The sequence below is a fragment of the Colobus angolensis genome, unplaced genomic scaffold, assembly GCF_000951035.1.
Source record: "Colobus angolensis palliatus isolate OR3802 unplaced genomic scaffold, Cang.pa_1.0 Scaffold331, whole genome shotgun sequence".
In the NCBI taxonomy this organism is placed as follows: Eukaryota; Metazoa; Chordata; class Mammalia; order Primates; family Cercopithecidae; genus Colobus; species Colobus angolensis.
Window position 1 is genome coordinate 36047 of NW_012116611.1, and position 15667 is coordinate 51713.

At 38.7% G+C, this 15667-nt stretch overlaps 1 protein-coding gene across 1 annotated transcript; it reads left to right on the plus strand.

Annotated features, from left to right (window-relative positions):
- Nucleotides 1–3750: 3750 nt before the first annotated feature.
- On the plus strand, nucleotides 3751–4375 carry LOC105518918 (60S ribosomal protein L29-like; the record flags this gene model as incomplete). The annotated part of the gene is made up of 1 exon (XM_011952079.1): nucleotides 3751–4375. A coding segment is annotated over one exon (500 nt), but the record flags the coding sequence as incomplete, so codon positions are not given.
- Between the last annotated feature and the right edge of the window lie 11292 nt (nucleotides 4376–15667).

The window sequence follows — 15667 nt, forward strand, 5'->3', positions numbered from 1 at the left end:
GAAAAGTCACATATCTCTTTTTTTCTAGGATTAGTCTCTGGTGCTTTATTCTGTTAATTTGGTGAGGTCATGTTTTCCCGGATGTTCTTGATACTTATAGATGTTCATCTCTGTCTGGGCATCAAAGAGTTAGGTTTTTATTGTAGTTTTCTTAGTCTGGGCTTATTTATCCTCATTCTTCTTGGAAAGACTTTCCAGGTTTTCTAAAAGACTTGGGTGTTGTGGTCTAAGCTGTATCTGCTATAGAGGGTACCACACGCTCATTAACACTGTTTTTTTGCAGACTTATCTAGGTACCATGTGGATAGTCCTGGGCAAGATAGGGAAGAATTTTCTGAATTACAAGGCAGAGACTCTTGCTCTCTCCCCTTCCTGTCTCCCAAACAGAGTCTCTTTTTCCCCTTTGAGCCACTTGGAACTGTAGTTTTTGTGACACAAGCATCCCTGTGGTCACCACACCTAGGACAGCACTAGGTCAGACCTGAAGTTAGCATGGCACTGGGTCTCACCCAAGGCCTACTGTAACCACTCCCTGACTACTTACTGTGTTTACTCAAGGCCATGGGGCTCTACAATTAGCAGGTGGTAAGGCCAGCCAGGCCTTTGTAATTCCTTCATGGTGGTGAGTTTCCCCAGACCTCGAGTGGGTCCAGAGGTGCCTACCAGGAGCTAGGGGCTGTAGTCAAAAACCTTAGCAGTCTACCTGGTATTCTAGTGTACTGCAACAGAGCTGGCAGTCGAACAAGAGAGCCTAGTCCTTCCCACACTTCCTTTCTGTTTCCAAAGGCAGAGGAGCCTCATCTTGTGGCCACTGCCACCACAGACCCACAGAGAGTGCTACCAGGCTATGGCCGATGACTCCTTAAGGCCCAAGGGCTCTTCAGTCAGCTTGTGGTGATTGCTGCCTTGCCTGAGACCCACTCCTCCACCTTCAAGGTAGCGGGTGCCCCTGTGGCCAAGCACAGGTCCAAAAATGTTGTCCAAGATCCAAATCTTGAAATCAGGGACCTCAAGAGAGCACTTAGTGCTGTAAACCCCTGTGGCTAAGCTGGTACCTAACGTGAAAGACAAAGTCCCCTTTACTTTTCCCTCTAGTTTTCTCAAGCAGAAGGAATCTTGCTTTGTAGCCACCAGAACTGAGAATGTTTTGAGTCTCTACTGAAGCCAGCAAGTCTCAGAGTGCCACCCCAAGCCCTTGACATAGTACCAGGGTATCACTGCTAGTTATTCAGGGCCCAAGGGCTCTTCAGTTAGCAGTTGATGAATTATGCCAGAATTGGCTCCTTTCCTTCAAGGGAGTTGGTTCTCGTCTTACACAGTGTGTCTAGCAACATCATCCGGGAGCTGGGGCCTGGAAAGGGGATCTCATGACTAACTGGTGCTCTATCCTGCTCTGGCTACGCTGGTATTCAAGAATCAAGACAAAGCCCTCCGCACTCTTGCCTCTCATCTCCTCAAGCAGCCGTTCAAGTTTATTTGGAGACCCATAGCAATTTAGCCCATGGTGGTGAAGCTTGCAGAAACTCAAGTAAGGGCCGCCAAGCTTGGCAATTCCCCTCTAGCTAGGGCTGGTTTAAATGCACCCTCTGTTGGTGGGCATCAGCTGAGTTCGCTTTCGTTTCTCTTTCTGCTATAGCACTGCAGCACTGAGGTCAATGTCTCACAATTGCTACACTATCCCTCTTCCCAGCACACAGAAATGTTCTCCACACCACATGGACACTGCCAGGGGATGAAGGAGGAGTGGTGTTAGCAATTCAAGACTACTTTTTTCTACCTCTTCAGTGCCTCTTTCAGCAATATAAAGTTCTAATCAGGTGCTCATCTAATTTTTGGTTCTTATAATGGTGTTCTTTGTGAATTGTTGTTACATTTATGTTCTTGCAGGTGACATGGTTAGTGGAGTCTTCTGTTCTGCCACCTTGCTCCCCCTCCCTCAAGTACTGTTTTACAGTTTTGAAGAGCACTGGTCAGGTATTTTTCAGAATGTCCCCCAGTTGGAATTTCTCTGATGTTTATCTCATAATTAGACTGGCATAATATGTGGAAATCCTGAGGTGTAAAACATCATTGTCATGACATCATATCAATGATACATACTCTCAACATGACGCATCACCATTGATGTTAACATTGGTCACCTGCCTTAGATAATGCTTTCTAGTTTTCTCCAGTGTAAAGTCACTTTCATTCCCTCCCTATCCATATTGTATGTGTGTGCAGCTCAGATTTAAGGAGTGGGGAGTTACACTCCACCTCCTTAAGGACAGATTCTCTACATAAATTATTTAGAATTCTTTTGTGTGAAAGATGTAGCTATTCTTCTCTACTCATTCATTTATTCAATAACTCATTAATTTATATCAGTATGAACAAAATTTTTTTATTGTGGATTATTTTCCAGTACAAGCTCATTTATTATGTTGCTCAATTTTTTCCAGCTTTAACCATTGGTAGCTCTTTTTATTTGCTCCTATAGCCCTTTGATGAACCTCAAAATGATCTGATTTTTAAGGTACAGTCTTACTTTCTGGTGCTATAAGACGCACCAGGCTTGCCTTACGTATTTTCTTCCCTGTTTGTAGAATGAGTCATTCCTTTAAGGAGATGTGGTTTCTTTTATTGAATATCATATTAGAAAACAAGATTCGGGTGCTGGGTGTACTCTTTGCTAATGACATATAATTGCTTTTAGGCTCTCTCACCTGACAGAGTAAAAAGATAAAGTTGTGAATACGAACCTTTGTATTATAGACTTACCTGTAAATATTTATGTATGTATTCATTTCTATATTATCATATATATAAATGCATGCTGATGTCTCTAACATTGTTTAATTTACCATATATATGATCCCAGCCTCCTCCTCTCTTTGTTAATATTTAAACTCTCACTCCAACAGTAAAAGCATAAACAAAAACAAACACAGAAAACCGGCTCCTAAAATTGTTTCTTTATATATTAAAGTTTTGGTAAATCATAACACTTAATCATTGTCACAAGTTAAGGTCTTAGTGTAGGGCTGGAGACCCTTTTTTCTCTCTCTCCTCTAATAAACATCTTCCTTTTACTTTCTGCGACCTCACTCTCTCAATTCTGATATTTATCTTCTCAACTCATCAATACTCTACACTCCACATGATATCACCTTTTTTCAGTCAAGTGAATCTCCATTTTTAGTGCTGAAGTCACCTCCAAGCAGAGAGCCAAGAGGCTTTTAAGGACCCAGTTATTTTTCCCCTTTATCTCATACTTGTACTGCTTAATTTCCATTCTATAGAAAGCCATTTTATACATGTATCCAGATTTACTATTCTTTATGTAGGAAGAGCAAATCTAATCACTGTAACTCGTTCATGGTCAGAAACAGGATGGATTTTGGCATTTAATATCCAACAATAAAAATAAAATATTAATTCTTCTTCAGTGTGTCTGCTGAAATACCAGTGACCATCTTTTCAAGTGTTAGCCAACTGCAGTCACATGATTTGTCTTCTCACGTTACATCTCTTACATTTCTTTCACATGGTGTCTCTTACAAACCAAGACCTATGTTTGAAAGTGTCTACCAGTCCATTAATAAGAGCGTTTAATTAAAATGCCAGTTGTGTTACAACTTGTTCCTTAAAAATTTCTAAATAACTGAAAAATGAAGGTTTAATTCCCAGCTGTAGATTCCCCAGATAAATTCAGGAAATACCTTTATAAAATCTGGTAAGAAAAAAAGCAAACAGCTCTTCCGGTTCTAGGCGCTTCGGGAGCGGCGGCTAAAGGTGCAGACGTGGCCAAGTCTAAGAACCACACCACACACAACCAGTCCCGAAAATGGCACAGAAATGGTATCAAGAAACCCCGATCACAAAGATACGAATCTCTTAAGGGGGTGGACCCCAAGTTCCTGAGGAACATGCGCTTTGCCAAGAAGCACAACAAGAAGGGCCTAAAGAAGATGCAGGCCAGCAATGCCAAGGCCATGAGTGCACGTGCCGAGGCTGTCAAGGCCCTTGTAAAGCCCAAGGAGGTTAAGCCCAAGATCCCAAAGGGTGTCAGCCGCAAGCTTGATCGACTTGCCTACATTGCCCACCCCAAGCTTGGGAAGCGTGCTCGTGCTCGCATTGCCAAGGGGCTCCGGCTGTGCTGGCCAAAGGCCAAGGCCAAGGATCAAACCAAGGCTCAGGCTGCAGCTCCAGCTTCAATTCCAGCTCAGGCTCCCAAAGGTGCCCAGGCCACTACAAAGGCTACGGAGTAGGTATCTCTGTGTGCCAACGTGAGGACAGAAGGACTGGTGCGACCCCCCACCCCCACCTCTGGGCTGCCATCTGCATGGGGCTGGGGTCCTCTTGTGCTGTTTGTACAAATAAACCTGAGGCAGGATTTGTTAGCCTCTGTCTATGAAAAAAAAAAAAAAAAAAAAGCAAACAAAAAATTCTATTCCACATGACTTCTTTCATTAAGAAAATACCTGGAAGAGAGTCTTCCAATGTAAATATGGTAATGAGTCCTTTGTAACTACAGCCTGGTGATATTTTGATTCACTATGTTTCTCAAATAAAGGTTAAGTCTCTACTTCATTTTTCAAGAGTTATTATTGATATTAGAAATCGCATTGTATTATTTTGAATTGGTGGTTGTTTTGTATCATAAAACTAAGGAGATGATAACAGCATAGTTTCATGAATGACACAGTTTATGACATACAAGTATAATTGTTTTCCCTTAGGTTTGCAGTGTTTAAAGAGGGGGAGAATAACATGAACAAATCTCACAGAGAATGCACTCAGTAGGCGAGGTACATTAACCACATAGTAAGTGAGTTTCAAAATTATTAGTCTACTTGCCAAATCTGAATAAAAGCAGGCCTCTGTGGAAAGTAAAGTCTAATTGAACTTTGAGGTATGACTTTATAGGAGTGGTTCTCAGGAGAGATTATATCCAACATAGTAGGAGATCTGTGAAGGCGCTTCAGGTCCTTTGACACAAGAAGATGCAGTTTCTGTTGACAAGCAAGGCTTCAAAGGTTAACTCAAAGGCTAAAGATGTTGCTTTTGCTACTACCTGACCTGTTAGACCTCAAAGCAGCTGACGATGCAGCCCTATCATAGAAGGTGTTCTTGATCTATAGCCTGTTACAGCGTAAGCTCTCAAAGTGTCTGTCAAATTTGGGTTTACATGTATTTTGAAGTGCAGGAGTTGAGGTCAATAACTCACATATGGATTTTCATAAGGTGCAACCTTCTTAAGGGGAATGGGGAGTAAACTCCAAGTTCTGATCATGACAAAATATATCACTTATATAGCAAACTACATAGGTGTTTGGAATCATTTCAAGGTCAAATAACAGTGATTATTGGTTTAAAAGTACACGTTCTCACTCATAGGTGAGAATTGAACAGTGAGAACATTTGGACACAGGAAGGGGAACATCACACACCGGGGCCTGTCGTGGGGTGGGGGGCGAGGGGAGAGATAGCATTAGGAGATATACCTAATGTAAATGACGAGTTAATGGGTGCAGCACACCAACATGGCATATGTATATATATGTAACAAACCTGCACGTTGTGCACATGTACCCTAGAACTTAAAGTAGAAAAAATTAAAATAAAGAAAGAAAGAAAGAAAGAAATAATATACTATTTATGAAAAAAAGTACAATATATGTGTCATGATCAACTGAAAAATTGTGAGCTTTCAGAATCCTATACTTTGGTCTAAATAATAGAAAGTATAAATTATTTTTAAATAAATTTCTGCCACATTTATTAGTTACCACATAGTTAACATGGAATTCCTTTCTATGAAGGAAGACTTCCACTGTAAGCTTCAAATGGACTAATCTGATCTTGTATATTTGCAAATTTAATCGTTCAACTTATTAAATTATAAATAAAATTTTAGATATAAATGTTACAATTACATTTTCTACTTCAATATTATTGAGATTAAATTTGGAGGGATTAAGTGAAACCAGTTATGGTATAATTTTCTGCCACTTCAATGAATGCGGGGTATGGCATTGAAAATGGTATCATAGGCTGGGCGTGGTGGCTCACCCCTGTAATCCCAGAACTTGGGGAGGCCGAAGTGGGGCAATCCCGTGAGTTCAGGTGTTTGAGATCAGCCTGGTTGGCATGGTTAAACCCCATCTGTAATAAAAATACAAAAAATTTAGCTGGGCTCGGTGGCTCATGCCTGTAATTCCAGCTACTGGGGAGGCTGAGGCAGGAGAATCGCTTGAAACCAGGAGGCGGAGGTTGCAGTGAGCCAAGATCATGCCACTGCACTCCAGCCTGGGTGACAGAAGGAGACTCCATCTCAAAAAATAATAATAATAGTATCATAAATCAGTTCAATGCCATTTAAGTTGGCTGAAAATTTGGCCCAACAAACAAATTGTGTCAATGTTTTTAGACACAATGATATAGCTAAAACACAAGTCCAGTTTACACTGGCTTAACAGATTAAGGTAAACTGCATGTGATTTCACCATAATAAAAACATTACAATGACCCCACAACTTACCATTCAATTTGACATTAGTGAAAATCATGGTAAGAAAAATCACCCCCTCATTTGAGAAAGTTTATCTTCTTAATTTGTGGCCTTGATGTGGTATCGGTTTTTGTGTTATCTGTGGTATTCCAGCTGCCATACCCAATGTTAAAGATGTACAACTGGCCACACTTTAAATATATATATACACGCACACATATATATGTATATATACACACATATATATGTATATATATTGCATATGTCAAATATATACTGCATATATATATACTGCATATATATATGTATACTGCAAATATCAAAGCACAACTATTTTTTAAACATTTATTTTAAATTCAGGAGTACATGTGCAGGTTTCTTATATAGGTAAACTCATGTTATGGAGGTATGTTGTATAGATTATTTTATCACCTGGGTATTAAGCCTAGTACCCACTAGTTATTTTTCCTGATCCTCTCCCTTCTCCCACCCTCCACCTTCAGGTAGGCCTCAGTGTCTGCTGTTTCCCTCTATGTGTCCATGTGCTCTCATCAGTTAGCTCCAACTCATAAATGAGAACATGTGCTATTTTCTTTGCAGCCACAAAAAGGAATGAGTTCATATCCTTTACAGGAACACGGATGGAGCTGGAAGTCATCATCCTTAGCAAACACGCAGGAACAGAAAACCAAAGTATAACTATTATATGGAAGTACTGCACTGCCATCTTTGAAAATGCAAACATAAATTTCATGACTTTGAAAAATGTTACTCCTGCTGACATTTCAAAGACAATGTACTTAAAGTTTGTAATACCAAACATTTATTTTGGGATTTTAAAGGGAATATATTGTGTGAGGTGCAAAACTATCGGTTAAATATGTAGACCACTTATGAAGCATACTAGACAGTAAATCAGTAGGGCATTGCCCTTATCACCCCTAATTATTTTGCAAGAAGTAAACATTTACACATACCTGAAAAGGTATTTGAAAGGAATGTAATTGTAAAATAGGATATTCTTTAGCATAGATGATGGCCGTGCTTGTAGGAAAACAATACAAATACTGGGATGTATTTTGGTGAACAATAATTTTTACTTATGTCAATTATTTAATTTTCTCATAATCCTAGGTACTATTAAAAGTAAGTATTAATTTATCAGTCATTTATGCTTTTTATAAATTTTAATAAACTTTATTTCTTGATTTGTGCTAATCATTGTGTTAGACTTTATAGAAGATATGAAGCTGAATAAAGCACAGAATATAGAACATTATTATTCTTATAGAACTTATATAGAGATCTTATCCATTTTCACTAGGAATAGAATGGACATTCATCAACTTGATGAGGAACATCTACAACTAATACCATATTTAATGAGAAAATATTGGAAGCTTCTCTTTTAAATTAGGGATAAGACAAAGAGGACTTCTATCATCACTTCTATTTGACATTGTACTGGACATTCTTGCCATAGAAATTAATAAAAAAAAAAATTAGTCCTGGCACGGTGGCTCATGCTTGTAATCTCAACACTTTGGGAGGCCAGGCTGGGAGAATGGCTTAAGTTCAGGAGTTCGAGACCAGCCTGGGTAACATAGTGAGACCCTGTCTCTACAAAAGATTTTTAAAAATTAGCCAACTATGGTGACACATGGCTGTAGTCCTAGTTACTTAGGAGACTGAGGTGGGAGGACTGCTTGAGCCTGCAGTGAAGCTGTGATCCTGCCACTAACTGCACTCCAGCCTGGATTATAAGTAAGACTCTGTCTCAAAAGAAAAAAAAAGAAGAAGAAGAAGAAAAGAAAACAATGAATTAAAAACCCCATCAATTTAGGAAATAAGACTAGAATTTGCTCATATCATGTTATATAAAACAATTCAAAGCATCCACTATTAGAGCTAGTCAATGAGTCCAACAAATTTGAAGGACACATCAATATACAAAAACCAATTGCATGATTATATACTGTATTATAGCAATGAAGACTAGAATAAATTTAACAAGATAGATGCGAGACTTATGCACAAATTAATACAAATCACCACTGAAAGAAATTAAAGAAGACCTAAATAGAGAAACATCTCATATTCATGGATTAGATGTGTTAATCATGTTAAGATGGCAGTAATGTCCATATTAATATACAGATTCAATGACATACAATACTCACATTAATTTTAAAGGGATTGTGTAAATATCCTTATAAAAATCCCAGCTACCTTTTTTCCTTTCTTTTCAGAAATTGACAAGTTGATCTTAAAATTTGCATGCAGATATGAAAAAACAAGAATAGTTAAAACTCCTTAAAAACAGAAAACAAATTTGGAGTGCTCACTCCCTCATTTCAAAACTTACTATAAATCTTCAGTAATCAAGACTCTGCGGTGCTATCATAGGGAAAGTAATAGTGGAATAATGAGCTGATCCAAAATGATTACCAAGACAATTGAATGGGAGAAAAGATATTTTCCACAAATAATGCTGGGGCAACTAGATATCATCATACAAAATAATAAATTTAAACCCCTGCCTCATACATATACAAAAATTAAGTAAATATGTATCAAAGACATATATATATAAGAGTTAACACCATAAAATGCATAGAAGAAAAAATAGAAGTAAATCTAAGACCTTGGGTTAGGTAATAATTTTATAGATGTGACACAGTGACAAAAGACAAAAGTAAACAAATTCAACTACATAAATTTAAAAACTAGTGTTCTTCGAATGAAACCAACAAGAACATAAAAAGATGTCATGTAAGGTCTGAAACTAAGTCACAATAGTTATTTGTTGCCTTTACATATGGGGAAATAAGACAGACATTGAATGACTTAACTCCAAGTTCTCCTCCCCATTCTATTCACAAGGATAAGGTATCCCAGACAAACAAATCCTCCTCTATAAGTGGACCAGATGCAATTCTTGCTTTTTCATGAGCCACAAGTTTCAGTTCACTGCCAGCCTGTAGAATTATTCAAACTAGGCAATCACCTCTTCCTTCAGGAATCAGGAGTTATCCACACTTCTGTTACTAAAAAAGCTATCTCACAAAGCCAATGCTTGTACATTATATTCCCTACTGTCATCTCTGGGTGGCCCTGTATGCTAGGCAGTACCCTCATACCCTGTGCTGTGTGTTTATGTGACTAATAAACGTATCTGTCCAGCGAGAGGTGTTGTGCACTTGGCCACCACCATAATTCTCAGGTAAGAATCCATTCTCATCAATAAGCTAAGTAGAAGGTGATTATAACAATTGCTATCATGAACAGAATTATCCAACCATTATTGTAGTCACCTGGTCAGTCCTAATTAACTGTTCTTCGTTAAGTAACTGGTTCCATGGTAGGAGAAAGTTGCCTTGGACAGAACTGCCAATTTCTGATTATCTTGGTTTTGAGTGTTGGCTTTTAAGGTACTTTGTTGTCTCTATCTCTTCCTACCCTAAAGTACTCTCATCCAAAAGGCAAGAATTGTTTTTAATCGATGATAGCATAATGTGCCGATGAGTTTGGCCTCTGGTGGTCTTCAAGTCTACCACCTATAAAGGTGGCAACAACACAGCAGCCTAACTGGTTGGCTATTGAGTCATACTTTCCAAGAATCAGCCTAGAGCTCTCTGGTCAAATGTGTCTAGCCTGATGACTGTCCTTGGCTGGTTGAGAGAGCCATACAGACATTTTTGTGATTGTGCACCCTTGGGACAGACCCAGGCACAGACCTTGGTGAAGATTGTGAAAACAAAGGAGACTACCACCTTGGGAAGAATTAAACATGGCACCCTGGTTGCTTAGCAAGAGTCATTGTTATTCAGGTGAGGGTAACAACTTCACACATTTTCTGTGCTGCTGCTTGCCTTGCTGTTGTTGCACACATTCTCCTAAACCCTAAGTGTATTGAGGTACACATCCATGTTGGCTGGTAATGAGAAAGGATCGAAAAACAAGCTATTCTAATGCAAAACAACAAGCCAAGATACCTGAGTTTTACTCAATATTGCTACTTATAAGCACATCAAAGGGGTAATCTTGTGATACTGGGGCTTGATGGCCTCCAGCCACACCACATGCAAAATGACCTTATTGGAGGTAGAATTCAATCTCAGGCAAATTGACTGGCAATCCCTGGAGAAAGTAGGTGGCTGCCTATGAGACAGGCCAGGCCACATGCTTCTAAAACTCTCTGTAACTATGCAGAATGTTACCACTCATGCAAAATTGGATGGAGACAGAAACTGAAAGCCATGACTTTATACGGCTAGAAATCCAAAATATGATTACATTTATGCATAGAAAAAATAAAAATAAAAATAAAATGTTGTGAGGAAAGGAAGGGCCATAGCAAAGGATGTTTGTCATCTGAGTTGTGACACTCAAAACCTTCTACTATGCCATTTTTCTACTTATGGGTTTGTTTCAACAAAGTCCTGGCCTCAGTGTTATAGGAGAAAACACCCACGTCACCTCTGTGGCACAACAAAGGGGTTAATTAAAAGCTGACTTAATCCCAAGTCCTATATATCACATTTTGTTTATCCATTCATCAACCAATAGATACTTGGGATACTTTCACCTTTTGGCTGTTGTGAAAAATGATGCTATGAAGAAGCGTATACAAATAGTTGTTTAAATTGCTGCTTTCAATTATTTTGGGTGGAGTTGCTGGATTATACAGTATTTGTACTTTTAATTTTTTTAGGACTTGCCCTTCCATACTTTTTCCCACAACAGTTTCATCATTTACATTTCCACCAGTAAAGCACATGGATTCCAATTTCTCCTAATCTGTACCAACACTTGTTATTTTATGTGTTTTTGATAACATTCATCCTAATGAGTGTGAAATGGTATCTCATTATGGTTTTGATTTGCATTTCTCTGATGGTGTATGATGTTGAATATGTTTTTATGTGCATACTGGTTATTTGTAAATTATTTGAATAAGTGTCAACTCAAGTCCTTCATCCAATTTTCAACTGGACAGTTCATCTTTTTGTTGATGAGTTGTGTAAGTTTTGTATTTCTTCTGGATATTAGCTCCTTGTCAACTATGATTTGTGAATATCTTCTTCCATTTTATGTGTTTCCTTTTTACTCTGTTGATAGTGCCCTTTGATTTTTAAAAGTTTTTATAAGTCAAGGAGATAGTCCAATATATCTCTTTTCTTCTGTTTTCTGTGCTTGTCATATTAAAGGGATCATTTCGGCCGGGTGCCATGGCTCACGCCTGTAATCCAAGCACTTTGGGAGGCTGAGGCTGGCAGATGACCTGAGGTTAGGAGTTCAAGACCAGCCTGGCCAACATGGTGAAACCTCATCTCTACTAAAAATACGAAATCAGCCAGGTGTGGTGGTGCATGCCTGTAATCCCAGCTACTCAGGAGGCTGAGGCTGGAGAATTGCCTGAGCCTGGGAGGCCGAGGTTGCAGTGAGCCGAGATCGCAACACTGCACTCCAGCCTGGGCAACAGAGTAATATTCTGCCTCAAATAATAATAATAACAAATAAAGGGATCATTTCTAAATTCAATGTCGTAAAGCTTTACCGCCATATTTTCTTCTAAGTGTTTTATAGTTTTAGCTCTTACTGTTACATCATTGATTCATTATGAATTAAAAATTTTATATGCTGTAAAGTAAAGGCTCCTCTTCATGCTTTGGCATGTGAACATTTAGTTTTCCCAGCACCATTTGTTTAATAGACTGACTGGCTTTTACACCTCTAAAACACAAGTTGTGAATTAACCGTAACATTTGCTAAAATATACCAACTGGAAAACTCTTGTAAATTTAATACTGGGTTTCAAATTACAGGTATAACTGGGAATCTCATTAAATTTAAACATGGTACTGTTAGCAGCAGAACTTATGAGTCACATGGCACCAGAGTATGTTAGCAGCAGAACGTATCTGAGTCACACAGCACCAAAGTATGTTAGTGGCAGTGAATCCATACAGGTCTGCAACAACTTCAATTCTTGCCTCCTCAGAAGAAATATTTTGACTGAGGGGCATAAGGCAGAAGGAGAGACTGAGGCAAATTTTAGAGCAGAAGTGAAGTTTATTAGAGAATTTCAGAATAGGAATGAAATAAATGTGTATGCTTGGAAGAGGGCCCAGTGGGCGACTTCAGAGATCAAATATACTGTTTGACCTTTTGACTAGGGGTTTTATATGCTGGCATACTTCTGGGGTCTTGGGTCCCTTCTTCCTTGATTCTTCCCTTGGGGTGGGCTGTCCACATGCACAGTGGCCTGCCAGCACTTGGGAGGTGAGCATGCATAGTGCATTTATTGGAGTTGTATGCATGTTTACTTGAGACATTCTTCCTTTACCAGTTGAATGTCCCTAGGAGGTCATATAGCAATTATATTCTGTCGTTTTGCCTTTTAGTGAATATGCTTGAACCTACTCACCCAACTCCCAAGACCCCATCAGGAATCTGCCGATCATCAGCCCCTAGGTTTCCTATATCCATTTGGAGACTACCGTTCCCTGGTGCCAGCTGAGACCAATTACTATTTTAGAGAAACAGTTTAACAACCACCTGTCCATCACCTGATGGTTGCCTGACATTCCTGATAGTGGTGGGGGCCTCTCCTTCCCTGTTCATGTCTGATTAGCTATCTAATGTAACAATACCTACTATAATCTTAGCGGGAGATTAACTAAATATACAATAGAAGGTTAACAGGTATAAGTCACCTTAGTTATCATAAAATTAAATTGTTTCTGTCTTTTACACAATAGCTTGACAAAATGGTACCCTATAAACCTCAAGTTAAAATAGTCAACATAGTCCCATATAAATTAAAACAGTACATTTCCACAATTGTGTTATATAAGACTATAGTATAATAAAAGTAAATCTATTTGGACTTTTGTTCTCCCTTCTTGGCACAGGGTTTCAAAAAATGTTTGATATTTCCTGAGTGATAGAAATGTCTTTTGTTATTTATAAAAAGCCCCTTGGGACCATACCAGAGTTTATACTAAGAAGGTGACTCATGGGAGTTGGTTGCCAGAAAAACCACCCACACGATTAGGCAGAAAAAAATTGTCAACCCCACTTTATTACCTTCAAGGAAGGGAGAAGGGCTGAAGAGTGAGTTAAATAACTTGGCTACTGATGTAATTAAGCATGCCTACATGATAAAACTTCCACACACACACAAAAAGAAACAACTCTGTACAATGAGATTTGGAGAGCTTCTTGCCTGGTAAACACGTGCATGTAATGGGAGGATGGCACACCCCAACAACACGGGGACAGAAATTTTGTACTACTGCACTCCCTTGCTTTATGTATCTCTTCATATGTTTGTTTATGTAATTTATAATACAACAGTACCCATAATACAGCACTTGCCTGAGAGTTTTGTGAGTAATTCTAGCGAATTATCAAAATTTAAGGGAAGTTGGGAAACCCTACATTTATAATTGGTGAGTTGAAAGTGCAGATGGCACCCAGAATTTGGGAATGACATTTAAAGTGAGGGTAATCTGTGGGACTTAACATTTGGGGTCTGCACTAATTTCACATATTATCATCAAAACTGAATTGAATATCAGGACATCTAGCTGGTGCCAGAGAATTATTATCTGAACACAAGTACCTAATTAGTAAAGAGGGAATTATTCCCACAGCTTTTCCATTTAACAACCTTATTTGGCCAGCTCTTAAACCTGGAAAAAATGAATAGTTTCTCATGGCAGATTACTGCAACTTTAATATTATGGTCTCATCCACTAAGGCCTCCTATGCCCAATATCACTGAAAATACTGACTCCCTCCAAGTAGCAACTGGTGAATATTGTCCTATTATAAATCTGGCTAATATGTTCTGTTCAATTTGTATTTCAATGCCTCTCTGCTGAAGTTTACCTTTCCCCCCGAAGGGGCACAATACACCTGTATCATGCTACCTATGGTGTATTTCAGCAGCCTTGCCATTATGCCATTACACACAATTTTTGTAGGCAAGATATTAACTCTGCCGTCTTTTTTTTCAGGAGCATGAGCATATTACATTGATTACATTCTACTCTGAGAAGATTTGTTTGATGCACTGATTAAGGAAATACAAATACAAGGGAGTTTACAAAAAAATAAGTCATTGCTCCATATATAGTGAAAAGCCCTGCCACCTTTGTTAAAATTCTAAAAATCAGTTGGTGAACTGAAGAGTGCTTCATCGCTGACACTGCCAAGAAAGAGCTATTCATGTTCTCAGTACCCATAATATTTATAAAAGTCCAGCATCTTTTGATCATTTTTGGATTCTAGAGACAACATATACCTCCTTTACAAATTTTGCTTAATATCGCTGCTGTGTGACTTTATAATTGATAAACTTTAAATGGGAGACTCTCCAACAACAGAATCTAGAATATGTCCAAATTGAAATCAACAGGCACTCCTGGAGATTCTTTATGAAACTGCCATTGCAAAATTATAACTGAGAAAATTATTACAGTGAAAGAGATCTGACGTGACTCCACCTTGCTTATAACCTCCAAGCTGTCCTTGTTCATTCCTGAGTGCAGGGCAAACTAACTTGGGGAGGAACTTATAGTTTATAGTTTAACTTTGAAACAAAGATGATAACAGCCCTTTCCCAAAACAAACAAACAAACAAACAAATAAACACTTCCTGCCTGAGAACTACACTGGCTTTGTAGAACTATCAAATTAGCCTCAAATATAGAAATTATGGTTTAGGAGTCATACAGCTGGAGTCTACAAGATTCTGACCCTCCCCAAATTGCTCCTGGGGATAGCATCGCTGTTGTAAAACCTAAGATCAGTGCTTGAGATATTTTGCAGAGCCTGAACTTGATGGATTAGCTGGCAACACCCAGATCAACAAACTGGCTCATCTGGTCTTGTGGTCCTCACCCAGGAACTGACTCAGCACAAGAGGATAGCTTCAATTCCCTGTGATTCATCTCAAACCCGACCAATCAACACTCCTGACTCATTGGCCCCCTACCCATCAAATTGTCCTTAAAAACTCCAGTCCCTGAGTTTTTGTGGAGACTGATTTGAGTAATAACAAAACTCTGGAAAAGATCCAGTTTCAGCTTTCTACTTATGGCTAGCCAATTTTCCCAGCACCATTTATTAAATAGGGAGTCCTTTCCCCATTTCTTGTTTCTC